This window comes from Athalia rosae, chromosome 1 (assembly GCF_917208135.1).
Source record: "Athalia rosae chromosome 1, iyAthRosa1.1, whole genome shotgun sequence".
In the NCBI taxonomy this organism is placed as follows: Eukaryota; Metazoa; Arthropoda; class Insecta; order Hymenoptera; family Athaliidae; genus Athalia; species Athalia rosae.
In genome coordinates, this window is record NC_064026.1 from 1,777,845 (window position 1) to 1,804,785 (window position 26,941).

Below are 26,941 nucleotides of genomic sequence, written 5' to 3' on the forward strand. Positions count from 1 at the left end.
AATAAGCTAACGAAAAATCGACGCACCCCCATCACCAAAATACAAACACGATCCACATTACATGTGAACATAGATGTCGAACGCGTGTTGGTCAAGTCGAGTTTGGTATTGAATATCGATTGTCGCAGTTGAATCGTTTTTACACTTACGATAGTCCCCCTCCATATTTATATAGTGGTATGAAATGGCGGTCTCCCTGTCAGGTTCGTATTTGTTTATTCTTGTGTTAATTGTGTAGTTTTTGATTAAGGGTTGTATTTATTTTGTTTTTTTTAAATAAACTCCTTCTCTTTTATACCGGATCTGGTTTCTTCAATTAAATCATGGAAGGTGTAACGGTGGTTTATCAAGTGCACTAGGATTCTGCTATTTCAGCACAAGCTTTCTCTCTGTCTACCTTAGGAAAACGAAATACGAGGACACCTATACTTTTTATTATTAAAAGAGTCGTCAAACTGTAATTACACTATGGCGTTCAATTAGTAACGAACCAGTTATCAGTAACTCGTTTTTTGAACTCCATTTTGAGGTTAGGATATACAAAATTCCTGAAATCGTGTCTTGAACCAATCACTTGCAAAAGTAATCTCCTTTATCGCTAAACACATACGGTCATCTTCTTTGGTTTATATTTTCTGTATTATCTTTTCAGCATATTGGGTGAAATTCTTCATCGGAGCTGGATTTCCTCAGGATGTTGCGACAAAACATGCAGTTGTATTTTCAAACAATCGAATCCATCCAGACATGCTCCCGGAACTTGACAAACCCAGCCTCAAAGAGATGGGGATCACACTGATGGGTGACATGATCGCAATCTTAAGATATGCTAAAAAAGTTGTAGAGGAAACAACTTGCGAGAAATTTTTGGTGGACTCCGAGGGCTCGATTGTCTCAAAGGTTACTTCCAAGCCAGTGCTGAAAAAGCCAATATTAAAAATGGTAACGAGAAGTGCCTTGCCTGGAAAAGCGAAACCTGAATCACAGATCACATCAAAATTGTTGAAAAGCACAGAAAATCCTCCGACTATATCAGCTACAGCAACTAAAAAGAAACCTGCTGTGGCAGCTAAAGTCATATCACATTACATGGAAAAACCTAAAACAACGGTTGCACTCAAACGAAAATTAGAATCATGTTCCGATGAGTACGGTAGCGATGCTAGCAATGAAGACTGGGACAATAATAATCCAAAGAAAATGTTACCCGAGAATGATGAAGTTGGTTATAAGGTGATAATGCCAAAGGGCACGACGTTGCGGAGTCAAAAAATACTAAAAAAAGTCATAGATCAAAAAAAGACTGTGTTTGATCGGCTTGGCGATACATCTGTGACTAGTACCACCAATTTGGCGGAGACTGCGGCACCTACGTTCAATGTCACAGGTTTAGGAAAAGAAGTATTCAAAAGAAATTCAAGTGTATTCAACAGGCTAGGAGATAAAGACGGTAAAAAAGAGCAATTACCTTACGTGGGAATTTTGAAAAATGGCACATCTAATAATACGACAACACCTGGGATTTTAAAAAACTCGCCAACCAGAGTGGGAAATACAATTTTAACGACAAAAAAAGTTATCAAAGTAACATCCAAGCCAACGGGGACAATGCGTGCGGACCAGGAGAAAAAGAAAAATACGATAGTCAATAAAACGAAGCAGTTGGTCAAGTTAAATAAGAAAATCACTTTTAATAATAGCTCACCTACCACTGCCAAAGTTGTGAGAAAAACTGCAACTTCTAGCAAATTAGGTACGTTGAAATATGTAAATTATGTAAATTATTTTACAGAACTGACGTTATTTTTTCTTTATTTTTGTTCTTTAGCTTCTGAGCAAGTATCCCCACTACCCGCAAAAGCACGACTTGGTATTACGAGCACATCACCAGTTAAACAAGTGACATTTAACAAGACTGCGATGGTTGCACGACTCGTGAAGCCTGGCGTATTCAGCAGACTTGGTGTCTAAAGCAGAATATGTTAATCTTTTTTTCTCAGTTTCGTTGTTGATGAGCTTTCGTGATTGCCCATTTTTGAAGTGTATATACGTACATACTTAAGCTATTCATAGAAGTATAATAATAAAATATAAGAATAAAATGATAGTCACAGCCAAGTAACTTGTGAAACTAATAGCTAAATTGCTGGCAGCGCAACATGTAAATTTGATCTGATCGTCGTATTTGCATGAAAAGTTTTATCAAAGATAACATGGACCAGAAGTCAATATCACTCTGTTACTAAAATATCGCCCATGTAGATTTAATCATAGGAGGCAAAAAATGAAATCCATGAAAGGCTCAATTGCTCTTGGCAACCACTACCTTATGGGATCATTTATAATTTCTAGAAGAAGTTTAATTATTCAGTTGTGCTAATAAGTCGTATCAACATTGAGTATGAGCACAACATATAACTATTATTTTATGTCGTTGCTTTCACTAATTTTGATATAACGTTTGGGTACCCCAATTGTAACCTGTAATTGCTAATGCAACAAAAGCCTTTTCTTTTTTTCAAGTTACGTTTTTTCATTTCATCTCTACAGCGCAAGGGATTCGATATTTCAGTCATAATATTGACTGAATAAATAGGTTGGCAATTTTGCTATTAGCTTTCGTTTTCTGGATTTCCATATTGCCTACTTTCGTTACGGGGTTCCTCTTTTTTATTCAAATGAAGTTTTACATAAGTTTATCATGGAAATCAATATTAACAATTAACATACATATTTTATTTAAGGACTATTTGCTATTTGTAAAACATCTCATCCAATTAGTCAATAAAAAAAGATATTCACCGCTGATCCACCGTACATCTTGTGATCCTAATTGTAAAGTTAGCCAACGAAATGCGCAGCATAGCATGGGCAACGAATTCAGACTTAGCATGGGTATCCGTGTGTAGCAGTAGCAATATTTGATTGTGTAACAAATATGGCTGACCGTCGTGACTGGGTTATGTGAAGTGTGTTGGCGGTTCTCTGTTTTATTCGGATTAAAAAAGCGAATCACTTGAAAGTAAGTTCATTTTGTCTGGCCGTTAAATATTGAGAGCATTGGATTTTGTTGAATCGGTCGAGAGTACGGTGGATTTGTTGTACTGTCGGTAAACATATATTCGTTAAGACATGTCTTTTGGACGGCACAAGATATCTGGCAAACGTTATCTCAACGTAAGCGATAGTTCGTCAGACGAAGAATATCGTAGCCGTAAGAGCAGCTTCGGACACTCAGATGAAAGTTTTGAAAACCATTCTCAGATATTAAAAAAGGCGGACACATCAACGAGCTCATTGGACGTAAGGGTTTCCAGAAGAGGTAGAAGTACTTCAAAAAGACCGTGTATGAACAAAAATGCTCGAGCAGCGAGGGAGAACAGAATACGTAAGAAAAAACATCTCGAACAGGTAGAAAACAAGCTGTCGTTTTATCAGCAAAAAAATAAGAGTCTGGTAAACGTTATTCAGAAGCAAGATATTGATATTAAGAAGTTGCAAGGCGAGGTAACTTACCTCAGGTGTATCCTGAAAAATGATACAAACATTACAGCGCTTTTGCAATCGATGAACGAAGGACTCAGCAAATCATCTATTGCCAAAACTTCAAGACTCAGGAATAAATTGTGTGATGATAAGTCAACCCTAAAACAAATTGTAACCAACAGGAATGACAATATAGCAAATAATCTATCAATGAAAAACATTGGAATGATGAAATCACCTACAAATAATACAATTGTAACTTCGGAATCTGATCATACATATACTATTCCCAAAGCTGAAAACATTTTAAAACCAAATCCCGTTCATGGAGATCTAATTGGAGATGAGCAGCACGGGAACTATAAAGATTCAGCATTTGATAATAGTGTATCCTTAGGTTTTAAAAAACAGACATCTATGACTCCACCTTCAAGCAATTCGGATGACTTGATCAATGTTAATTTCTCAGACGCAGAAATAAATGAGTGGCCCGGATTAAATGTTGATATTTATGACAATTTGACAAACTTTGATCATCTATTAAGTCCTTCTGATACTTTGGGAAACTTAAACACTCTATATGATGAATCAAATGTACTTGAGCAATTCAGAGATGCTGGTATCTGCTTACATGTGAATTCTGAAAAAGTTTCCCTGGAATTCTGCTCAATTTGTCACATGAACAGTCTTCACTCAACTCAATCATTATAAAAAAACATGCCAGGAGAGTTATTTTTGTACAATAACCGTCAACAATCGAACTTATTGTTCGAGGAAACTTTGGATTGAATTCCAGAATGATCGATTCACTTGTGCTTTCTATGAAAAATAAGCAGCTAGTTGATGAGTTGATAAATTAATCATTTACTATATTGTTGTATATAATTATTAATTTTTGTGACTCAGAAAATATGCTAGAAGATAAGGCCAACTGTTTATAATATTTATGAAAACTCACATTATATTCCATTGAGTATAATTAGATTAGTACTAGCTATAATTTTCCTCCGAGAGTATAAAAAATGTTTACTTTTCCAGAACAGTCGCTTGGCAGAGTTGACCTGGCAGTTGGAAATTTGTACAAAGGTGGGCGTCGATGCAATTTTCTAGTCAGGCCTGATATGCTAGTTAAATTCAAGTGTCACTGACTATCTACACAAATCACTGACGAATAGTTTTGTGCTCGTTGATTACAAAAGTAGCAGTCTAAATATCAAACGAACCATTGAATATTTTGTTTCAGTAAAGTACATAGATTTTGGCTCTGCAAGATCCTCATATAATTAGCAAACGTTCTGACTTTAACTAGCCTAGACCTGACTAGTTAGATATATTGTGTCTTATTCGTATGATTTATTGTTTGGGATTGGTTACAGTCCTTGCATAACAAGTTTGGACTTGTTGGAGCTGCGGTTGGACCTATTGAGTATTGAATAAGTTTCAGCATGTCCACAGGTTGAGTATGCGTATCGACATGATTCTTATGTATTATTGAACATACTTTAGTTTGTCAACAATAATCTGAAGAAAAAAGATAGACTATCAATTCACATTCAAATAGTGGTGACACGATAAGACAGACTGTGAATAATGACGTGGATTTGTACTAACAGCGTTGAGAAATATTTCACATTACACAATTGGTATCAACTTTTTTAAATTCAGAAAGAAGTTGATAATTTATGCCGTATTTTCCATAGCTCTGTAAGATCTTAATCTTTTGGTACTAAAATTGGATTTAAAACAACTTTCTCTAAACTGTACTTTACATTAAACTCGTGAGTCTTTGGAGCAAAAGTGTACCATTTTTATTTAGATAAATCAAGTATTTCAATATGGAATGACTAAAGAGTTTAAAATGTTCAAGAATTTTATCATTCATCGATTGGTGATTTAAGTTTCAGCTACAACCTTCTGCGATGATTGAATCAAAATGGAGCCTGCTGCAGTATCGAGTAATCCTTGGGCAAAATTTATACACAAAGAAGTCGTCTCAAATATTTCCAAGTTTGATATTTCATTTATGAATTTCACCGGAATATAAAAGAATCAGATTTTTATAACGGATTTGCTCTTAGATCTTTTTTGATATACTTTCTGGATCATGCTGCAATTTTTTTATATGAGGCCATCTCTTTGTTGTGAAGATATTGCCCAGTAAAAATGTGAGTAAGCGTTTTTAAAGCTCTCGGAGGTTTGTTATAGAACTAAACATAATTTAAGCATAGACATTGAATCCTGTTAAACGATAAAATAATTCATTTCTAAGGTATGACGTAAGTGTAGAATGGTGTTTATTAAAAGATAATCACAATTTACGATCTTCTTCTGTTTACCCTCAATGACACTTTCTAGGTATTTATTAGATTTTTAACTAAGAATACAGAAGATTTTTACAAAATCTGATCCAATCAAATGCATCACTTGAATTTCCGTTTCCAATTCGCAAGTGTCATGCAAATCGAACTGTCAAGTAAGCGTGCATGTAATCATAAACCACAAGCATTATAGCCCCTCCTGGTCCCAAACGGAGTACTTTGGGTAGCAGACCTTTGTACAGTGCTCTAAAACTGAGAAAAGAACAAAAATTCAATCAACTAAGTCAACAGAATGAAATCTTCATAGACATTGCTAATTAGAAATCTGTTTCATTCAAACCCTTCTTCACGGTAAACTATTCCGATAGTTCTGAACGTTCCTTGATATTTAATACTATCTGCATGAGGCTGTGGTCCTTGAATGCGGCTCTTTGCAACATCGAATGGTATGTTTAGGCATGAAGCCAAAGTGCCAGAAGTAAAACCTATGCCAACCTGTATACAGAAATAAAATGAATCGACTGTTGGCACAATCGAAAAGAAATATTTCCCTGAAATCTGGAAATAGTAGAGTTCAATTACCTTAGTAAAAAATTCAAGTAATGGATCTTTGTTTAGAGGAATATAGCCTTTCACTGAGTGATAAAATCCAAAATAAAAAGAGTTGAAAACTGCGTTTCTTAAAACAGTTGCGCTCAAGCCTTTGTACAGCCCGTTCAGGCCGAAACCCTTAGTTCGTATTATTTCCTTGGTGACTAAAAACGTTGAAGGACTTTCCTTCACTCTTCTACGATTAGACTGTAACTGCACTTTGATCACTTCAAAAGGGTTTACCAATATACCTTCGGTAACTCCTGCAAAAAATCCAGCACAGGAGAATGTCTAGAACATGAGAAAAATCAGTCTTCATCTATCAACCTAAACAGATTCTATCAACATAGATCACCAATTATACCTAGGTACACAAAGAAGCCAGTTACACCTTTTTAAACGGAGGATAGAGGTTTAGGAGCTTAGTGGATGCACGCATGTTAAATTCTCCATATGTTCATTTTCGTTGTCCTGCAGATAAACAAATGAGAACCCAAATGGAAGCATCAGAAGTTATAGTATTACCAGCTGGTTGTTTGCTAATATTTATTGAAATGGAAGCATGGATCAAAAACACATTGGCATACGATTATTTTCTAAGGTAGTGCACTTAGTCCACACCGAAATCAGCAATAAACTTACCAAAGGTGTTGGGCTGCTGGCTCCAAAGAGGAAAAATTGCTTGTATTGCTCAAATGTAAAAAACTAGAATAGAGAAAAAATATGAAAAAAAGTATTGATGATGAATGATTTCGAGATAGATTAATCAAGCCAGACAATACCAAAGTCTTCTTACTTTTACGGCTCTTTTGGGTGTTTCAACAATAATTGGGGGTACAATCCCTTTCCAGTAAGCCCCTAGACCTTCACTAACGTACATCTTTTTCATGCAATCTATTATGCCTGTATAGTACGTTGGATCTATTGTGGTGGATTTCACTTGTAGTTGAAATCTTGTTTTGACCAAGTCCATTGGATGCATTATGCATACTTCGACAAATCCTGCAGAACCCCCGGCTCCAATTTGGATAGCAGCCTGCTTTAGCAAATTTGTACTCTCGCTTCGTTGAGCCATCTTCAACAATTTTTGTATAGTTTCTCTATTGTTGGATGATTCCCAAATTGTTCACGCCTTCTCATCAATCACCATGCTATGTACTTATGTCAACTTCTGATGTTCACAATCAGCTGCATTTGATTGAAAGAAATGAAATTAATTATCTTAGAAATTAAAGCTGAAGTTCATATATCTCAATTTGAGTGCTATAGTTATACTTTGAAAAGGTATGTGTAGGACAATATTATATACCATGACTTTAAATACTGTGTGCTTGTAATCTGACATAGTTAAATACATCAGAGTCTAATGAGATAGATAATGATACAAATCAATACATTATGTGTGTGTTTTCATTGTGTAATAATCCTTTTGCCAAATTTCGAAAATTGGGCACGAGTGAGCCACAGAAATCAAGCCAAATATTTATTTAAAATATACGTTGAGTATATCGTTATTACCTGTGTAGGCGACAGATACACTAAAGCAATGGCCACGTTATATCTGATTAAACATAGTTACGTAATTTTGGGCTTATCGCATGTTCGCGAATTAAAAAAGGAGTAGTTCTGTAGCTACACACAGTCTGGGCAAAACTTGAGTATATAGATCATGGCATGTGTTAAAATAATAGTAGAACGATAGAGTAAATAATTTAGGTGTCTCTTCGAAATTTAATAATATTGGATAAGTAATTCAATATGCAAATGACTTACTCCTGAACAAAGATACAAACTGCCGATTGCAACACGTTCGAAGATCCTTGATCCTTAGTGTTTTTCAGGATAGTACACCTAACACTTGTAATTTTCTCACTTGTATCTATGTACCCTTTGAGAAAGCAGATAGGTTAGCCAAAATCTCAGCAAAAGCATGCAAATTATTCGCGTAATTTCACCCATGAAGCTCCGTACGTACAGCGGTAATAATAGAACTCGTAATCTAGTGATATAAAATTATCAACAAAGATAATAGTGAATGGGTCTGCTTAAAACTATGTCAGAAAAAATATTATAGTTACCTTGTATTATTATTAATCAATTATTTTCGACAATTGACTAGAACAATTTTATAAGAAAAAAAATTGTATCCGTGAGAGCGAGAGTGAGTAGAAGTAGATTTCAAGTGAGAGTTTAGCAGCCGCTCATCCCCGGCGCTACATCACTGAGCGTGCTCTGCGCTATGCTTTACCAGCCCCTCACATGACAGCCGGCTATCTATTTTTAAAACCTTGCAGATTTAACTCTTTCAAATTTTGCATCGAATATCCAAGATCCTTTTTGGAGGCATCATCTACTTGTAAAATTAAACGAGACTGAATTCCCAAATCGTATGTCATATGACGTATGCTCCATAGTGCGCAACACGTGTTTTTGACATTTCACGTGACAGACGTCAATGGTCATTTCGAAGCTCAAAGTTACGTGGACGGTGTAGTACCTCGTTACGTAGAGCTTGTAGGTGATAAATGGATAGAATTGCCAATTATTACGTACTCGATTCTAGTTATGTAATAAATGCAACGGGTGATTTAGCATTGGAGATAATTATACATAAGCGATCCTGTATAGATTAAAGGCGTGACGAAGGTCTCGATGATTTAATAAATGTTTAGCAGTAGCATCCGATTACAGTTATGTAGGTATACGGCTTAGGTCTTATCGCGTCGTGAGTTAGCAAAATTTATGCTATTGTCGCTATGATAGATAAAGAGTGTTGAACAGTTATAACTCGACGTCGTTATTGCTACTTCGATTAGTTGAAGTTTGTTTGGTAGATATTTTCGTAATCAACTGAGCACTTCGTACGAGAATCTCTACGGTGCACATGTAACCAAATTTCAGTCTTGTCGATAAACGAGCCTATTTATTCATCAGCTGAATCATATTTCCTGATTCTCCGGAGTTCCTTGTGACAGTAACACATAAATTGTAAATATTAATCCAGAAATTAACATGGAGGTGAGGCGAAGAAAGGTGCGTGTTAATAAATCTGATTAATTTACATAATGTGTGTTATCATAGATGTAATTCTGATTACGATAGTCTCGTTCCTATAATACGTGACGTGGCGCTTGACAGATCTAGAAATGATGTCCGACGTCATCTGCTCACCAGGTCCAGAAATATTGAAAACTTTCCTATAACTAGAAATTTATTGATAAATGCCGTACATAATCGTAAGTTTCAAATACAAAATGCCATTTAATGACATACAAGATATGCAACATATATCTTTTCGATCCATTTTATCACATGATAGTAATCCTTACCTAAAGTAGGTATACATACTTCACACGTGCAGTTGCTTATGAATGTGTATTGTCCTCACCGCACTCATTCATTTCTAGATTGCAGTACAGAAATATGGAGAATTGTAAGGGTGCTATCACGTCGTGCGGCGAAATGATGATTGTTTATTTGAATTGAGCTCGGATATCATTAGTTATCTCTTTTTTTTTTGTTAACCTCAAAACTAATTGAACTCTCAAAATTTCGCATAATAATTATCATTCCTGCGCCGTAATAGATATTCATTCCAACCGACAAATCGGACTATTTCTTAATATCTGAATTGAGGTATAATTTACTCGTACTCGTCTTAATATTTCCAGTCTCTCCTTACGCTGCATGTTTATCCTCATTCATTGGCATTACAAGCGATGAGGATACCAATTATATATATGGGGATCTATTGATTTATGAATCCTCATTCTTTGGCTTACATTTCTCACAAAAGGAAAACCTCAGTGATTAGTGTGGAAGAATATCTTTGACCCTATTTCAATACTCATCTAATCATGATCATCATATTTGTTTCAGTTGGAAGCAAATAATGAAGTTTCAAATAACCACTACATGGCATCGCGCTCGAAGAAAATTCCTGGAAAATCAAATAGGGTCTACATCGTGCTGGTGCTACTGATTGGGATATTTCTTCTTGGCTATATGGCAATAGGAAATGGTTTGCGACCAATTAAGTTTGGCACTAAAGCCATTGATAGTTTAGCATTTTCTTTCAACTTCCAAAGACCGTTTTATGCTGTAATTATTGACGCTGGATCGACCGGCAGTCGAGTCCTAGCCTTCAGTTTCCATGAATCGATACTCAATGCAAATCTGATTCTGGATGGAGAATTGTTTGAACAAATAAAACCTGGACTAAGTTCCTTTGCCGACGATCCTAAGGGAGGTGCGAAATCTCTAGAAGTCTTGTTAAACAAGGCCAAGGCTGTTATTCCAGAATCCGAATGGCAACATACACCATTGAGTATGAAAGCAACGGCCGGTCTAAGATTATTGCCAGCAGAGAAAGCTGATAGGCTGCTTGAAGAATGTAGAAAGTTATTTGAAAATTCAGGATTTTTAACATCAAAGGATTCTGTCTCTATAATGGATGGTACAGATGAAGGAATATTCTCCTGGTTTACAGTCAACTTTTTACTTGATCGTTTGACTACGCAAAATCATGCAAATACAGTGGCTGCATTAGATTTAGGTGGTGGCTCTACACAAGTAACGTTTGCACCAGATAGCCACCATATTAAGGATCAAGAAAAGCACATCTTCACTATCAATGCCTTCAATAATAACATCAGTATTTACACTCATAGTTATTTAGGCATGGGTTTGATGGCAGCTCGGAAAGAAATTTTAACTTACGGCCAGAGCAAAGATGCTAAGGCCAACAACGGATCCTCTGGATCTAAGATCACGTTGCATTCAGAATGTATTAATCCAATAATATCAACCGAATGGAGTTACGGTGGGATCAAATACATAGTCAAAGGCCCACAAAATGAGACGCACAAGGTAGTGAAGACACAGAATTTTGCCGGGGTTGAAGAGGACAGACCGGTCGTTAAATTCTCAGCATGTTTAGAAATTATCAAGAACTATGTCGGCACAATAGTAAACAAGCCTCAAGGATTAGAAAACCGTGATATCATGGCATTCTCATACTATTTCGATAGGGCCACAGAAGTCGGGCTCATAGATCCATTCTCTGGTGGGATTATCACAGTCGATGCTTTCTTGAAGCAAGCCATGGAAAGCTGTGACTATCCCAACACTGATCAACCTTTCATGTGCTTGGATTTAACGTTTATCTATGTTCTGCTCCGAGATGGTTTCAACCTACAACCAACAACTAAGCTACAAGTAAGTTTATTTATGTGAAGTTCTGACAAATTTTTCTCTTTTGTCATTCCAGAGTTATTTCTTGGTATTCGAGAGTTTATGATTGCAATGTTTGTAAGAATCTGAGTCTTTGTAGTGTTTCAAACTTCCTTTGAAATGATGCTAATAACAGTTATCTTGGATTTGCAGTTGTATAAGAAGATCAGTGGTCATGAATTAAGTTGGGCTCTTGGAGCAGCATTCAACATATTGCAGAATGGGCTCTGACGCAACTGGACTTTAGGTTCAAATTTCAAATCACAAATTCCCAGATCAAGTAAAGATCAACAAATACGTTTTCACCGGTAGAAAAAACTATTAAACTAGGTTCTAAGTATGATTTTTCATCGTGCTACAATAATCTGTGTTGGACCAGAGAAAAGGCGTGACTAAAATATATTAAGTAGTTGAAATATAACTTGGGTATAGTCATACTGTTTGTAATCATGGTTTACAAGGTTCAAAGCACACATTCAAATATTGAAAGAATATGAATCACACAAACAATACGCACAATTAATAATTCTTATTACACTACGAGCCTATCCAGGTGATGGGAGAATCACAATTTTGTAAATAATGAGGTGCTAATGTACCACGATATATTGTCAACAAATATAGGTATATCTATCTATACTACGACACATATGGATGACCATCTAGAATGAAATGCATCGATTTCTAGTGCCTTGATAAATATTACTATAATTACGACACATTCCATGTAGGCATGGAACTTTTATCCCTGTTGCAAAATGTATAACATGTGTTTCCGATTATATTTTACGATTTTTAAATAGTTAAGTTGTTTTGGTCATTTGTTATAAGCCAATTAATAATATTGGCCAGCTGTGAAAGACGACGTTGAAGTGAAATTATATTATTATCTATTGTTGAATTAGGTTTTCGTTACATATTTGAATTATTTTGACTAAATAATGCAAATCTATTTCTATAAAGGCAACCAACAAAAATTTGTACAGCTTAATAAAGTCAGTTTCTTCACATTTCAACTGTATCATTTTCACGTCTATGCGACTTATTGACGTCCAATTATGTATAGAGAACTTTGTAACAATCTGAAACAGGGTTTCATTGAGCTTCATTGAGTTACCGACGTGACATTTTGTAAAAATACAAGTTTGGTACCCACATGGTGAAATATACAGTATAAAATAATACCTCTATTCTCAATGGTTGATATTGACATGGAAAAAAAGTAACTTTGAGTACATCAATGAACGGATATTTTTAATGGATTATAACTTCATCTACACGTGTAACCATACATACTATGTATGACTAATATATTACTTGCAGATATCATTCATAGGTGATGCCGAGGTATAAAAAAAATAGATTGTAATAGACTCTAAAGAAGATGCGTTAATATGCAGAGTGTATGGAAATTATATTTCTGAGTAATGGTTGGAAAATTGGCGACTGGAAAATATAATTTATATATCTGTTTTATGACAACATACTTCATTTGCCATACTACGAATATTACTTTTGTGCACTGATGCGATTTTACGTCACAGCGCCCCATTTTAATTCCTTGCGGGATTGACGCTTTGTCTACTTGGAGCGCCACCGTGCAAACAACCTGCGCCTCTGCTCGCTGGTAGACAGCAGTAAATAATTTCTGATTTTAAACTTACGTATATCGTGAAAATTTCTTGTGTTATAATAAATATTTAGTAGAAGTTTTGGTTGATGCGAGTCTGGTGAGTTTTAATGATAGCTCTATACATGAATTGGTCTCTGATTATTTTCGAAAATTAGGCCACTACTTAGGCGTTGCTGTCACTTGGCTTCCTGGGGAGGCTTTGACGACAATAAATCACGATTTCACTGATTTTTAACAATATTCCAGGAATGTTATCATGTTCAACTAGCATCTACATTTTAGCCAAAAGCTCTCGATTTATCATCACCGGGCTTTAGTTTACCAGAAATACCTTTCATATATTGCATGGGCTAATTCAAAGTTTTGTATCACGATATGTAAGCTTGAATAGTCGTATTTCTATTTGAAAATCATCAGAAGTTAAGCCAATTAAATAAATAACTTTACAGTGAGTCTCTGTTCACAGACTGTGATTGCTCATTGAATTGTTTTTCTGATATATCTCATTTACATAGAAGGTGTTGATATTAATTGTTGCACTATGGATTCAATAATTCTGCAACATGGTGAAAACATAAGAATGACAAAGGTCATAAATCATTAAATTTAAATGTAATGCCAAAAGGCACCAAAATCGTGTGAGGAACAACAAATATATGTGTGTGAAGTGAAGTTGAGATTTGTTTCCAACTATATTTTACAGGAGCCAAGTAGTCTGCTACAATGTTTGCAAAGAAGAAAAAAAAGCCACAAATCTCAACACCAACGAATTTCGAGCACAGAGTTCACACTGGTTTTGACAAACGCGAGGGTAAATTTGTTGGTCTGCCTCTCCAATGGGCTTCAATTGTTGGGAACAATCCAACAAATCGGCCTTTGCCACTGGTGGATCCCAGTGAAATAACACCTACTGAAATCTTGGATTTGAAAACTATTGTTAGAGGTCACAATGATCCCAGAATCAGGATACCTGGTGATAAAACAATGGAAAATGGCTTACCAAAAACCAGTAATGTTGCTAGATCTAACTCCCTGCGGTCGTCAAGCCCTCCTAGACTCAGGAGGGACTACAGAAATAACACAAATCTGCCACCATCTGTTCCTGAGGGCCAGGAAATGACAACAACAAACAGTGTACCATCTCAAGCTTACCAGAGTTTTGGAAAACCACATTCATATACCGATGGGTTCAGACAAAGTTCTTCAAACTTGCCTTCTAATTTACAGAATTTAAATACCAACGTTCAAAATATGAATTCCAATTTACAAAATATGAATCCAAACCTACCAAATTTCATCCCAAATGTTCAAAATATGAATCCAAATATGCAATCTTCTCCCAATTTGGCTCATCTGAGCTCAAATAGTCAGAACTTAGTGCTTAACTTCCAAAATCTGAGCCCTATCTCTAATTTACAAGGGATGGGTAATAATCCAATATTACCAATTTCAAGTCCCAATACTCCACAACCCTCGGATCATGATTTTCAAAGGCTCAATCAACCATCAAACAGCGTTCAATCAATGGGGCAATACAATGGGAGTATTCAGGTGTGTGTCACAATTTATTGTGTTAATTAATTTGTAACCGAAATATAGGTTCTCATTTTATTCTCATGTTACAATTTACGATTCAGGTTGCAAGCGTTGATTCGTCTTCATCCAGAGACCATCAAATGCCCCATGGACTCATGGTCCAAAAAATTCAACCAAAGATATCACCGGTCGGCTCCATAGCTTCACAGAGATCTTTGAGCCAGCTTAGCTCGCACAATTTGACAAAACATTCACAAGCCTATGGAGTCCCAGAAAATACCCAGAACATACATACACATTTCCAGAAACCAATTGAGTCTTCTCAGTCTATGCATAATTTGTCAAAGTCCGGTATGGTATCTGCTGCTCCTGTTACAACTTCTACTCCAGATCAAAATCAAAATCTAAAAAGCTCGATATCATCTGGAAATCTGGCTACTGGGTCTGGAAGCAATGCGAACAAACAAAGTGCTGAGCACAGATTAACACATGAGCAATTCAGGGCTGCTTTACAGATGGTAGTGAGTCGAGGAGACCCAAGAGAGAATTTGGAAAACTTTTTGAAAATAGGGGAAGGAAGCACTGGAACGGTTTGCATAGCTACGGATAAGAGTACAAACCGCCAAGTAGCTGTAAAAAAAATGGATCTCCGGAAGCAGCAAAGAAGAGAGCTGCTATTCAATGAAGTTGTGATAATGCGCGATTATCATCATCCTAATATTGTGGAGATGTATGATAGCTTTTTAGTTAACGACGAATTGTGGGTTGTTATGGAATATTTAGAAGGCGGAGCACTTACTGATATAGTTACACATTCGAGGATGGATGAGAGTCAGATAGCGACAGTTTGTTCACAATGTTTAAAACCTTTGGCTTATCTGCATTCCCAAGGAGTCATTCACAGAGATATTAAGTCTGATTCTATTCTGCTCGCGGCAGATGGCAGAGTAAAATTATCAGACTTTGGTTTTTGTGCTCAAGTATCCCAGGAACTACCTAAAAGGAAATCTTTGGTAGGAACTCCTTATTGGATGAGCCCAGAAGTCATATCAAGGTAAATCATCTAAAAAAAATTGTTACATCGGTTAAGTAATAGCAATAGCGTTCTCTTACCCACAATTTATTTGATCAATTCCTACAATTTCTAATTACCAGGTTACCATATGGACCTGAAGTGGACATCTGGTCACTGGGTATAATGATTATAGAAATGGTGGATGGCGAGCCACCATTCTTCAACGAGCCTCCCTTACAAGCGATGCGACGAATCAGAGATATGCCACCGCCCAAACTGAAGAATTCTCACAAGGTATGTTGATGCCATTGAAACAATATCCAAATTTGTGACGAATATTTGAGTTTAAAATTAACAAACCTGTTTGTATCTATCCAGGTGAGCCCTCGACTACAAGGGTTCCTCGAAAGAATGCTGGTTCGTGATCCTGCTCAGAGAGTCACGGCTGCGGAGTTACTACAACATCCGTTTTTGAGGCAGGCTCAAAGTCCCAGCATCCTGATACCGTTGATGCGCGGTGCAAGGCACACAAACTGTTAAAATATTCGGAACGGGTATCCTTGCATTTTCGACAGTAGATCCTTGTCTCAGGTGCAAAATATGGACATTTCGAATGGTGAGAGGATAACGAAATTCCGATGAATACCAGGAGATACCTCACAAAGTATTAAAAAATCATCAATGGTATTGCTGTCAGCACCAGGTATTATTTGACACGAAATGTATTTTCAGTTTTTGACGCGAGGTATCTGTATCGACACAATTTTATTCATGCATGAAATAATAATTATTATGCAGCTGTTACCTCTTGCATGATACACCACTTGAACTTTGTTATCAACTGGTGGAATTGTTTTCGTTTCAACACATCTACAGAGTTCATATCATTTGACAGGCTGCTAAAATAAAGTGATTTCAATGGAATTGTTCCCAAAATAATAATGACGACATGAAATTATCAATTGTAATTCAAAAATAGTAGAATAAAATCAATGAGTCTGATCTTCGTTTGTAGAAATCGTAAAATGCTTTAAAATAAAAGCAGAACAGGTGTGAACTTTGGATCAATATTCTCTTCTATTGCAAAACAGTATGCCTCTTTTAATTTTGACGAATTCTAGTTATCGCGTCAACAATTGGCAGCTTAAAAAGATGAAGATATTTTATAAAAGATACTATACTATACATATACATATATATAGGTCGAGTTAAATTTAGAAATGTTATCAACTACACCTTCTACAAAGTGCCTTATGAAAAAAGTAATGTTGATTCAACAGTAACGTGTAAATAGTTTAATTTGTAATCTCAAATTACTTTTGAGATTATAGTCCATTACACCAATCTATATACATTAGCATCATGCATGGTGAACAAATTAAAAAAAAAAAATGAAAAATGAAATAATAATAGCTGCTAAACTAAAGAGCCATGATGTATACTATAATTTATGATTACGTTTAAAGTTAGTACATCAGATATTACAAATTTGAAAAAAGACTGTTGGGACACCCTACACAGGGTGATTGCATATATCTGTTATGTTTACCGTTTTTGGTTATTACACAGATGTTGATGTAGTCTGGAGTATTGCAATGAATTCGAAACTCATTTTCATATCCAAAAAAAATAGTTTAGAGGACGCAATTACTATGTCCTATCAAACTTTGCGCTCCTAATATAATCGGAAAAAAATTCTGCGAGGTTTTCTTCAATCATTGCACATTTAGATTTTGAAATTATTCCATTCCTGAGGTGGTCATATTTTTTCACTAACATTTTTTGCTTTTCATAATCTTAACAACGCGTAAACATATTTTGATATGTTATAAAAGCTATCATATCATTCACTAACAAATGCATTACACAAAAATTTGAACAGTGAAGCAAGCGATGCAAATCACAAAGTACATTACATCGTATTAATTAGCAAACATATAGAATGTCTATTCATCACAGGCATTTCATTGCATAAAAATTTGTTCTAGCACGCTTTATATACGCGGTTCTCCATCTCACGATTACAAATTCATATCTTTATTAATAATTATGTAATGGAGTTGAAGTTTGAAAGTAGTTTAAAAAATAATATCGTGTTTAGAATCATCAGTATTTTTAAATACATTCCTAAAAATAATCATTCATAGAGTAACAGATATTTTCACCAGGCTCGTAAATGTCTATCGAGTACTTTCATGAAAGTATTAAGGTTTTAACATTATTTGTTCCATAACACTGCTTTGGAATATTTAAGTAGAAATTTTTTATATGAGTTGACTAAATCGAATTTGAGATGTTGAATTTATTGTCAAAATTGTCCTAAATAATATGTATTGTTGCAAGGAGTGCCTTATAGTGAACTTGCTTTTATTGTGAGCAACCTCATCTTTGGCAGGTTTCATAAAAAATGAAGGGCCTATTACTTACAAAATTGTTGAGTTGTAGAAATATATTATTTCTTAAACAATAATTGGAAGATTTTTTTGCTATACCATGTTTCATAATTTTCACTGTAGTTAATTATTGATAATATCATGTAAATATAACATAATGTACGTGATCAAAGTTTATTGAAGAGAATAAAATGGAGAATCCGCATCTTGTGAGTTCAGATCTTTACAAACAAAAAAAGTGAACAATTCAAAAACGATCTACTGTTCAAAATAGAAGACAAAGGCTTGCTTTGGATGCTTGCAGAAACTGCATTGGGCCAAGATTCCAACAATTTCAATGGCTAGTCTGTATTTATGCAGGAAGTACCTGTAGTAATGTGCTAATGTAATTAGGACTAGGTGGATAGATGTTTATCACTTGTTACACTTGCATCACTGACAAGTTACAATTAGCAGCAGATGATAATTGTGAATGGTATTTAACGGTCAGTGTTTCAGCATCATGGCATGTTGATTTCAAATTTCGTGTCCAATTGTGATAAGATAGCAATGTCAATAATGCTGCAAATCTGGAGAGTTATAATATCATAACATTCTGTTTTTCGATCAGCTGGTATTAGTGTATCGTCATAAACATTATAACATCCTTCTATGCCAAGATGTACTTTATCCAACCATTACTGTCATAGATATATTTCACCGTTTTCAAATTCGTTTCATAGTACAAGTAAGTTGTATTTGCAAATATCCATTAATATGTTAGGATCTTTCATCATTATTTGTGAACATATCGAATGTTTTATAGATGTAAACAACAGCAGTTACAGATATGATGTAAGCTGGCAACTTTATAAATGAGGGTAGCTTTTTTGAGCTACTGAGTTTGCTTGCTGTTGCCGCAATATACACATCTGAAACTTCTCCGTGAGTAGCTAGGAAACAATATCACTTATGTAGAAACCATTATCAATAGTTGATAGTTCACACGATCGGCGGCCCTACAAGAAAGATTAATATTACAGCTTACACAGAAATAGCCAAGAATCTTAATATATAATGATATGAAGATTGTGGTTCTTGAAATTCAAAATGCGTCACAATGCAATGCTGTTTAGAAAATAATATTAGAGATTCACTGCACACTTTCAATTTTGTTGAGAAGTAGTAAATTGATCTAGTGTACTAACTATAAATGGAATTTTGAAATCTGGTAGGTTCATTGTTAGACAATGGTGGACTCTGTTTTTCGCACCCGATCACTTGGAACTGCTGCAGAAGGAGTTCGAGACCAGTATGCAGATGGAAAAGCAGCTAAAGTATGGGAGGTTTTCATTGGCGACAAAAAATCTCGTACACAAAACTACAAGGACTTTCTGGTCGGTTTACTGAAGAAGAATGGCTGCCGAAGAATCCTAGATGTTGCGTGTGGTACAGGAATAGATTCTGTTATGCTTCTGGAAGAAGGATTTGAAGTTGTTAGTGTCGATGCATCAGACAAAATGTTGAAACATGCTTTGAAAGCACGGTGGGAGCGAAGGAAAGAAGCTGCTTTCGATAACTGGAGTAAGTATCTTTCCAAGTGTTTTCAATGAAAAAATCTTCTAGGGAAGACATTGTGTCCTAATATAATTTTCAGAAAAAAAAGAATCCTATTAGGAAGCTTTGATGATTAATTTCAAACGTGCAAAATTTATTTTATATCCATTGAAAAAGACTTGTGAGAATTTATTGCATAATCATTGGTATTTTGGCAAATAATTAACATTGAAAAACAGTTGAACATGAATTGCACGTTTCAAGATAAGACATAGATAGCATATTTTAATAAGAAGAGTGAAAGGTCATTATGCTATCTCTCTGAGAAATATACCAGCAAATATTATCCTCACAGCTAAATATCAGGCAATTGAGATAGAGCCATTGTGAAATATATAAAATATTTAACACAACGAATAATAAGTGACATAATCTAAGTTTTTCATTCTTTTATCATATATTCTTTATTTCTTTTAGTAATTGAAGAAGCAAACTGGCTTACGTTGGCCGATGACGTGAATCACTTAATTGGCGGAGGATTTGATGCTGTCATTTGCTTGGGAAACAGTTTCGCTCATATGCCAGATTTGTATGGTGATCAAAGGGAACAAAAGTATGTTTTATTGTTATCTTGAAACTTTTGTCTATGAAATTTTTAGTACAGGCCTCATTCATTTGAAATTTATAGATCAATATTAACTATACATTCCTAACGTGATTCAACAAAAATTCCAGACTAGCATTCAAAAACTTTGAGCGTTGCGTAAAACCAGGTGGTTTGTTATTGATTGACCATAGAAACTATGATCACATCATTACAACTGGATCCACTCCATCAAGATGCATATATTACAATGTGAGTGGTATTGGGCAGTCAGTCTGGATCCGAACACAAATCATCTATGGGAAGTTATTCGAATTTTCTGTTTCAGAGTACACATGCGACTGACATCAAGACATCTGTATTGTATGTAAGTGGGAAGCCAGCAATAGTGACCTTTGACTACCTGATTGACTTAGGAGATAAGAAAGGTGGTAACAATGGGACAACAGAATATAATGAGGATAATATAAGTGAGTTTAGATTATCATACTATCCGCACAGACTCACAGTTTTCCAAGATATGCTAGCTGAAGCTTTCAACTATTCTGCAAAACACACTATATACGGTGATTTTAAGCCGTTGGACGAAATCAAAGATCCAGCTTTTTATATTCATCTTTTACAAAAAGCGCGTTGACAAACGATAAAAAAGTAACTGACAATGACTGGAAATTAGGAGTAGTCATTTAATTATAAAATGAAATATTCACTAGATTATTGTTACTGTTGGATACAAATTACAATTATTGTAAATAATCAAGCTATAAAATAAAAGGTATGTACAATTTTTAGATACATGAATATTCTCTTCCCAAAATAATCAGCTATACTGCTCTTTTCTTCAATTACCACATACTCCAAATAAATTTATGCGAGATATAAAAGTGGTAGGGGATGACGCTAGTTGAGGATGACATGTAGGGAATAGACATATATGTATAGATAACGTTGAAATCATGGATAATTTTTCGTCACTTTGAGTATATTTTCAATATACAAGTATGCATTTATCATTGAAAGGCTCGTATGAGAATAATCTCCAGAATATCCCAGGTAAAGAATGAAAATGCACTGCGTTTGATTTTTTTTCTTTATATAGTTTTCTTTATACTTTTCATAGGTTTTTCATTATTTTAGCAATAATTATTGATATTCATGATTCCATGCTTGCTTTAAGTTTAATGATAATTACTAAAAAATTGACTAAGAACTCTCAATGTCAACAATGTATAGGTAAGTATGTGCCAATATCAAGTAGATATCCAATGCACAATGCATAATAGCAACTTGTTACCAATGAAAAATGGAAGGGAAATAATTCCAGCTTTGGGTCAGATCCCATGGTTTGCATGTACGCCATCGTTCCACTAAATATCTCACATGTTCAAATTCTTAACTATATTTGAGAAAGTCGGTCGCTGAAAAAGTTTGTATAACACGCTCACATTTCATGTATTCACCCACCGCGCGCATAGATTATTGCATTGTTAGCACAATTGACTAACTTCATCGAAACAGTGAAAAAATTCGAAACATAAGGACGTAATGCCGTAAACAACGTAGTTTTCATAGAAACAATCGTGATATTTAAGTGGAATCAAGTATCTATAAGTAGAATAAACGAATAGAGGAAAAATCATTCAATGCAGGAGCTGGAGTTCAGCTCACAATTAGACATTGAAGTTCGTTATTGTTGATTATGTTTCAAATCGCAAACAATTATTTACGGATATCTTACATATTTGTACTATGCTTTGATTGTGAGATATCAATAATATTTTTTTCTTTCATTTGATATTCACATAGCGGCAGAGTTGTGTGATTTGCAACAACTTTTGAATTCACATATTCTAAAAGATCACAAATTACAAGTTAAATATTGACGATTTTTTTCATAAAAAATAATAAATATCTGGTTTCTTTACAGAGTACAGAAATAACTTTAGTCGATCATAAACTATGACTTTCTTATAGACGTGTTGTTAACACGGTGATCCATAGTGTTTATTATTAATGTAAGCATTAAATCGGTTATAATGAAATTGTATTTGGACATTACAGAGGTGTACCTTGGAACGTCTCTCTGTAGAGTAATAATTATACACATTCAATGAGAATTTGTGTCGCTGTACATCGTATAATGATACTTACACCGCACCTTCTCGTTATAATTTACAAGAATGGTACAAAGTTTACGACTTAATAAATATATTACGTCTTGTCAATGTCGAGAAATGTAAAATATTACAGGCTGCTTAGCAATAAAGGCAATTAGATTATGACTTTGAAACCACTTTGTTAACAGCTTACACCAATTGGCCACTAAACGTTTCACATAATGTCTGCTTTTTAACTATTCGCTTACTCATTATTTTTATGTTGTAATATTTGTAATATAATATCTAGTATTGCTATATTTGGCTACTGGGAGTGCCGAGTACTCAGGATCTAGTTTTTCTTCATGTTGTAACGTTCCCTGGTGATAAAAAAAACTGGTAATTTATCAACCCAGAACTCACACAGCATTAGAAAATACCTGTTAATAATGAATCATAATACCAGAGAGATTTATCTTGAAATCTGAAGTTGGTTTGAACGATTACTAGTTGCGAATGAAGGAACACCTAAGCTTAAATTATGATTCGAATGAAATAAAGTGTACTATAATTTTCGAGATCATTGATCCAGGGTTCTTTTCTGTAATGCAATATTACATTGAGTTAGGATTCATCCCAGTTCCTTATGAAAACTATGACCCAGGACAAAACGTCTCTGGTATTATCGTTCATTAGCACTAAGTAGGTAACAACAATATTTTTTAACTACTTTAAGTAACTGATTAATACCAGACAAACAGTTCTGCTCTCAGGCTTGCTGGATATAACAAGATTTTTCCTTAGCTTCTAAATTTAGTTCCTGAATAAATTATGTTATTTAGGCTGATCTATCGCTAAGCATCAAATATAAAATTTCTAAAAACTCCTCAGGCATCCCGAGTAAAAACCTAACTCTTCATTTCGTACAATAGACCGTATTATCGTAAACTTTCCTAATAAAATTTATTCATTAATTCATATTTATATATATATATTCTACATATATACATGCATGTATATGCTATTTATATATACATACATATAAATTTTCTAACAAGTTTTCAGGTGTTTTTTTTCTCTTCAATTTAATTTAAAGTCAAAAGTGAGTAATTACTCTTTCGATACCTTAATCAATAATAATTAAATTACACTATATTTTCAACATTTCGATGTCCGAAAAAGCCATCGCAAGCTATTTATTGCACAAATGTGGCCTTGTTCCATATCACATTCTGCAGCTTTCAGCTACTTTGCATAATGTTTTTATAATTACATCATTATATTCTTAGGGTGTATTCAGCAAGCGAAATCAAATAAATGGCGGCTCATACAGCAGACTCTCAGAATTTCAACTTATGCTCGTAAAGCTGCTACTAAATAATACACATAAGCGACAAATGGTTTATCTGTGTAATCATTCTCAATACAAGAATATAAAAAAATAAATACATACACGAATCATAATCAATTTCAGCACCGCCCGCAGTTTTCAAATTGAAGAAGTAAATTCTTAGTGATACCGTTATGCTGTTTTTGTAAACTCTTTTCTCATACACAGTGTACCACATGAAAAATATATTTATGCTTCTAGGATCTACCTTGTAGTTCCAGGTCATTGTGCATCGTTACTTCGAAGCAAAAATCAACCCTGCAAGAATTGGTCCATTGATTTAAATTTATCGTCCATTCGTAAGCATTCTTTGGCAATTCAAGGTTCGGATGGAAAATACTCCCATATACGTTTATCGATATTGAGTGCGTCCAAGCGGTATTTCCAAAGTCCAAATCAAGTTTAATATTAATTTGAAATATTCAGCATCTACTATTCTAGACGTCACCATCTGAATTTGAAGATAATTTTTGTACAGATTATTATGAATGTATAAAAATCAAGGTTCAATAGGATTAGGTGTTGGCGTATTTTTCACCCGATTCATAAATTCAGCTGGATTACACAAGATATTTGTACTATTATTGAATAATTATGTTTTAAAATTTAGTAGCAAATTTACCGAGCCTAAATAGATTTTCAAAAAGCGCTTCTATTTTATAAGAAGGTTTCAAGATGAATATCCATTTTCCCCTAGTATCATAGATAGCATTTTTATTTTTGCCTTAAACACTGTGTCAATCTGATTTTGCGCCACAAAATTCACAATTTGGTTAAAGAAGATTGATCTAGGAACCTACCGAACAACTTGATTCATGCATGAAAATAATTGTCAGGCAAAAAAATTTCTGCTAACTGTACAAGACATTATAACTAAGATATCTAATATATGGCCTATATAGTTTGCAGATTTTAAATCCAACATTCGTCGAGATCATTTTCTTGCGGTACAACATTCCAGATGTTGAAATATATGTTTTTTACGCTGATATTATGTGTGGATATGAAATGAATTTCTAGTCTTTAAAAAACAGCCTAATATGAGTAACATCATACAGTGTGAGCCCAGTTAAAAATCGCATCGCATTCAGGCGTAACGTTGCGGCGCAAAAACTAGACGAAATATTTAGAAACTTGACCATTTACTAACAATTTGTTGAAATAGTAAGCGAATTTTCATAAATATTCTCTAGGTCTGGGCGGTGGTCGCTTGCGTTCTAATCGTTCGGATCGCTCTAGCCTTTCAGTTCGTGCCTCTGCACTTAAGGTCACAGTTTCTTCAGCAGGCTCGAGCATTTGTGTCGTTTCAGTAGGATCTGAAGGACTTACAGGCTGTGTGGCCAGAGGAGCTTGAGGAGCAGCACCTTTATTTCGCGATTTGCTCCTACGTTTTCGCAAAATTAATGGTCCCAAAGGGGTCACGTCATCACGGGAGGTCGAAGCCTGGGTTAAACGTTCGAGCAATTCTTTGTTAACTTCTTTGGGGGTTTTAAGTTCACTGGAACAGCTTATAAGCCGCTCTAAGACCTCTTTAGAACGATCGGGATGCGCTTGGGGATATTCTTGATACTTTAAACGATCACACAACGACAGCTGCTCTTTGTTTGTGGGTTCCACGGATTTTTGTTCTGTGGTATCTCCTTGCGGTGGAGCATTAGCACTCGTAGAACTGGAACTTTGCAAATGGGATGCGCTAGAACTGTTTTGGCTATGAGCCGGAACTACGGTTGTTGGTGTGGCAGTAACTGAGACACGGTTCATCAGAGTCTGTAACATATCTTCTATTTTTGCTAATCTTTGATTTACCCTTTGAACTTCCAACTTCAAATCAACCTTAACTTCTAAAACAGCAGCCAGGATTTCCCTGTCATTGTTCGGTTGCGCTATTAGTCCTCCATCATAACTTTCCAGTCTTCTGAGACTTAATTGTTTAGATTCCGCACTTAAATTTTGTAAATGCGTTGGTTCTTTGGCATTTTCTGTGTCGCTAACTTCTTCGATAGTAGCACCAGTGGTTCCTAGCTTGGCCAGCTTTGGAAAAACTTTGTTAGTACCGGCGCTGGAGCTAGGTCGTGAATCTCTGGCGCTAAGAGAACGCTTGAAAGTATCATTCACGCCTGCTTCATTGCTGGAGTCTAGACTAGAACTTCCTAGCAGTCGACCCCACTTACTAGGTCTTGTGCGGCTAGAATTATTTTCGTCACTTGATGACAGTTTACGCGAGTGCGACGATTCCCCATCCTTGATTTCTTTGATGTCAGCTTTTTCTACATCTGGGTTATGTCTCTCTCTTCGAAACCTGTGCCAAAACATATAAAAGCTTTGGTTACTGTAATTTGCGATGCACCCGTTCAAAGTGATAAAAGTACAAAGGTATTTAAGAAATATCATTATTTCGTTCTTTACAAAGCTACAAGGCTAGGGTACAGCTCCAGCGGTGTTCACGAGCAACCTACAAGGTGCCTACAGGGATAAAATTTATGGTAAATATGAAAATACAGGATGGATCATTTCATGTATGGAGACTATACAGGGCTATTGCAGATTTATCAACAGATATAAGCATCCAAGTTTATATTCCATTTCGATAAGAGCATTGATCCAAAATCGGTAGCAAAGATTTGTGGCCAAAGTTTCAACTTGGATTTATTGATTTTGATCGCAAAAATGTAAGTACAGCTTGGTAGCTTATAAATGTCAAGTTTGACAATACACATCGATGATTGGAACTTGGCTTTTACAACTTTTTTCTAAGGATTGATAAGTGACAATTATTTCAACTTTTGAAACAGCCCCATTTAGTTTTGTTTGTAGTATCAATATAATAGTATAATTAGTCATAAAAATATCAATGAAAAAGAGAAAGACGAATCCTAGAGGGTGTCTGTCACATGCATTCCATTGTGTTTGTCAAGTTAAAAGCATGGAACAAGCTGCTTGTATTCCAAAAAGTATATATATTCATACTTTTTTGACAAGATCTTCAAAAAGCTCTTTTGTCATCACAAACTACCGAAGAGATAAATTACATTTTGAATATTAGTTTGCTCATTTCATTATTCAACTAAGAAAGTAATAAATTACTAATAATATCGAAACAAAATACATGTG

General features: G+C 35.0%; 7 protein-coding genes and 1 long non-coding RNA gene across 31 annotated transcripts in view; 5 read left to right on the forward strand and 3 right to left on the reverse strand.

Annotated features, from left to right (window-relative positions):
• Window positions 1–34: 34 nt before the first annotated feature.
• Window positions 35–2,808, forward strand: LOC105693388 (uncharacterized protein C19orf47 homolog). Its single transcript, XM_012413257.3, has 3 exons — window positions 35–203; window positions 653–1,753; window positions 1,829–2,808. Exons 1-3 carry the CDS (start codon window positions 185–187, stop codon window positions 1,969–1,971), a joined length of 1,263 nt encoding a protein of 420 aa, XP_012268680.2. The 5' UTR covers window positions 35–184; the 3' UTR covers window positions 1,972–2,808.
• An 85-nt stretch (window positions 2,809–2,893) lies between these two features.
• Window positions 2,894–5,804, forward strand: LOC105693389. Of its 5 annotated transcripts, XM_048649124.1 has the most exons (4): window positions 3,029–3,177; window positions 3,265–3,388; window positions 4,525–4,572; window positions 4,863–5,804. In XM_048649124.1, the coding sequence occupies exons 1-4, from the start codon at window positions 3,133–3,135 to the stop codon at window positions 4,871–4,873; spliced, it is 228 nt and encodes a 75-aa protein (XP_048505081.1). In that variant the 5' UTR covers window positions 3,029–3,132; the 3' UTR covers window positions 4,874–5,804. The 5 variants fall into 5 exon arrangements, 4 of the variants coding, with proteins under 4 accessions (XP_048505078.1, XP_048505081.1, XP_048505074.1 ...); XM_048649121.1 differs by lacking the exon at window positions 3,029–3,177 and adding an exon at window positions 2,894–3,022 and having other exon boundaries at window positions 3,265–4,572; XR_007276743.1 differs by lacking the exons at window positions 3,029–3,177; window positions 3,265–3,388 and adding an exon at window positions 2,909–3,022.
• LOC105693390 (mitochondrial 2-oxodicarboxylate carrier) lies at window positions 5,764–8,823 on the reverse strand. Of its 4 annotated transcripts, none has more exons than XM_048649139.1 (7): window positions 8,474–8,823; window positions 8,169–8,283; window positions 7,192–7,583; window positions 7,038–7,100; window positions 6,387–6,686; window positions 6,145–6,299; window positions 5,764–6,056 (listed from the first exon to the last, which is right to left on the reverse strand). In XM_048649139.1, exons 3-7 carry the CDS (start codon window positions 7,468–7,470, stop codon window positions 5,939–5,941), a joined length of 915 nt encoding a protein of 304 aa, XP_048505096.1. In that variant the 5' UTR covers window positions 7,471–7,583; window positions 8,169–8,283; window positions 8,474–8,823; the 3' UTR covers window positions 5,764–5,938. The 4 variants fall into 4 exon arrangements, with proteins under 4 accessions (XP_048505096.1, XP_012268683.2, XP_012268684.2 ...); XM_012413260.3 differs by having other exon boundaries at window positions 8,169–8,394; XM_012413261.3 differs by lacking the exon at window positions 8,169–8,283.
• A 280-nt stretch (window positions 8,824–9,103) lies between these two features.
• Window positions 9,104–12,637, forward strand: LOC105693519 (ectonucleoside triphosphate diphosphohydrolase 5). 4 transcript variants are annotated; one of them, XM_012413512.3, is made up of 3 exons: window positions 9,104–9,428; window positions 10,275–11,612; window positions 11,781–12,637. In XM_012413512.3, the coding sequence occupies exons 1-3, from the start codon at window positions 9,408–9,410 to the stop codon at window positions 11,856–11,858; spliced, it is 1,437 nt and encodes a 478-aa protein (XP_012268935.2). In that variant the 5' UTR covers window positions 9,104–9,407; the 3' UTR covers window positions 11,859–12,637. The 4 variants fall into 4 exon arrangements, with proteins under 4 accessions (XP_012268935.2, XP_012268936.2, XP_048505014.1 ...); XM_012413513.3 differs by lacking the exon at window positions 9,104–9,428 and adding an exon at window positions 9,481–9,631; XM_048649057.1 differs by lacking the exon at window positions 9,104–9,428 and adding an exon at window positions 9,690–9,828.
• Window positions 12,638–12,779: 142 nt separating this feature from the next.
• On the forward strand, window positions 12,780–15,859 carry LOC105693395 (serine/threonine-protein kinase PAK 4). The gene is made up of 3 exons (XM_012413274.4): window positions 12,780–13,357; window positions 13,964–14,811; window positions 14,898–15,859. Exons 2-3 carry the CDS (start codon window positions 13,984–13,986, stop codon window positions 15,852–15,854), a joined length of 1,785 nt encoding a protein of 594 aa, XP_012268697.2. The 5' UTR covers window positions 12,780–13,357; window positions 13,964–13,983; the 3' UTR covers window positions 15,855–15,859.
• Window positions 15,099–16,333, reverse strand: LOC125499768. Of its 2 annotated transcripts, none has more exons than XR_007276749.1 (4): window positions 16,172–16,333; window positions 15,949–16,087; window positions 15,596–15,859; window positions 15,099–15,240 (listed from the first exon to the last, which is right to left on the reverse strand). It is a non-coding gene; the product is annotated as an uncharacterized LOC125499768 (long non-coding RNA). The 2 variants fall into 2 exon arrangements; XR_007276750.1 differs by having other exon boundaries at window positions 15,596–15,792; window positions 15,910–16,087.
• A 20-nt stretch (window positions 16,334–16,353) lies between these two features.
• Window positions 16,354–21,135, forward strand: LOC105693397 (glycine N-methyltransferase). 3 transcript variants are annotated; one of them, XM_048649154.1, is made up of 6 exons: window positions 16,354–18,931; window positions 19,010–19,128; window positions 19,419–19,767; window positions 20,218–20,353; window positions 20,476–20,596; window positions 20,673–21,135. In XM_048649154.1, exons 3-6 carry the CDS (start codon window positions 19,434–19,436, stop codon window positions 20,979–20,981), a joined length of 900 nt encoding a protein of 299 aa, XP_048505111.1. In that variant the 5' UTR covers window positions 16,354–18,931; window positions 19,010–19,128; window positions 19,419–19,433; the 3' UTR covers window positions 20,982–21,135. The 3 variants fall into 3 exon arrangements, with proteins under 3 accessions (XP_048505111.1, XP_048505121.1, XP_020712311.2); XM_048649164.1 differs by lacking the exon at window positions 19,010–19,128; XM_020856652.2 differs by lacking the exon at window positions 16,354–18,931 and having other exon boundaries at window positions 18,992–19,128.
• Window positions 21,136–22,371: 1,236 nt separating this feature from the next.
• LOC105693394 (potassium voltage-gated channel protein eag) overlaps window positions 22,372–26,941 on the reverse strand; it is a 33,353-nt gene continuing 28,783 nt past the window's right edge. For all 11 annotated transcript variants that reach the window (XM_048648971.1, XM_048648966.1, XM_048648955.1 and 8 more), the window contains one exon: window positions 22,372–26,129. In XM_048648971.1, coding sequence (XP_048504928.1) covers window positions 25,007–26,129 — 1,123 coding nt within the window. In that variant the 3' untranslated portion in view covers window positions 22,372–25,006. The remainder of the gene's footprint in view (window positions 26,130–26,941) is intronic.

Bases quoted from the DNA above. Each gene is read 5' to 3' on its own strand.
- LOC105693388 (XM_012413257.3), top strand. The intron at 1,754-1,828 runs GTACGTTGAAAT...TTTGTTCTTTAG, and splicing joins TGCAACTTCTAGCAAATTAG to CTTCTGAGCAAGTATCCCCA.
- LOC105693389 (XM_048649113.1), top strand. From the start codon at position 3,133: ATGTCTTTTGGACGGCACAAGATATCTGGCAAACGTTATCTCAACGTA.
- LOC105693390 (XM_012413261.3), bottom strand. From the start codon at position 7,470: ATGGCTCAACGAAGCGAGAGTACAAATTTGCTAAAGCAGGCTGCTATC. The intron at 7,101-7,191 runs GTAAGAAGACTT...TCTCTATTCTAG, and splicing joins CACCCAAAAGAGCCGTAAAA to TTTTTTACATTTGAGCAATA. The intron at 6,057-6,144 runs GTTTGAATGAAA...TTCTTTTCTCAG, and splicing joins ATAGTTTACCGTGAAGAAGG to TTTTAGAGCACTGTACAAAG.
- LOC105693519 (XM_048649057.1), top strand. From the start codon at position 9,763: ATGAATGTGTATTGTCCTCACCGCACTCATTCATTTCTAGATTGCAGT. The intron at 9,829-10,274 runs GTAAGGGTGCTA...TATTTGTTTCAG, and splicing joins GTACAGAAATATGGAGAATT to TTGGAAGCAAATAATGAAGT. The intron at 11,613-11,780 runs GTAAGTTTATTT...TTGGATTTGCAG, and splicing joins AACCAACAACTAAGCTACAA to TTGTATAAGAAGATCAGTGG.
- LOC105693395 (XM_012413274.4), top strand. From the start codon at position 13,984: ATGTTTGCAAAGAAGAAAAAAAAGCCACAAATCTCAACACCAACGAAT. The intron at 14,812-14,897 runs GTGTGTGTCACA...TTTACGATTCAG, and splicing joins AATACAATGGGAGTATTCAG to GTTGCAAGCGTTGATTCGTC.
- LOC105693397 (XM_048649154.1), top strand. From the start codon at position 19,434: ATGGTGGACTCTGTTTTTCGCACCCGATCACTTGGAACTGCTGCAGAA. The intron at 20,354-20,475 runs GTATGTTTTATT...CAAAAATTCCAG, and splicing joins GGTGATCAAAGGGAACAAAA to ACTAGCATTCAAAAACTTTG. The intron at 20,597-20,672 runs GTGAGTGGTATT...TTTCTGTTTCAG, and splicing joins CAAGATGCATATATTACAAT to AGTACACATGCGACTGACAT.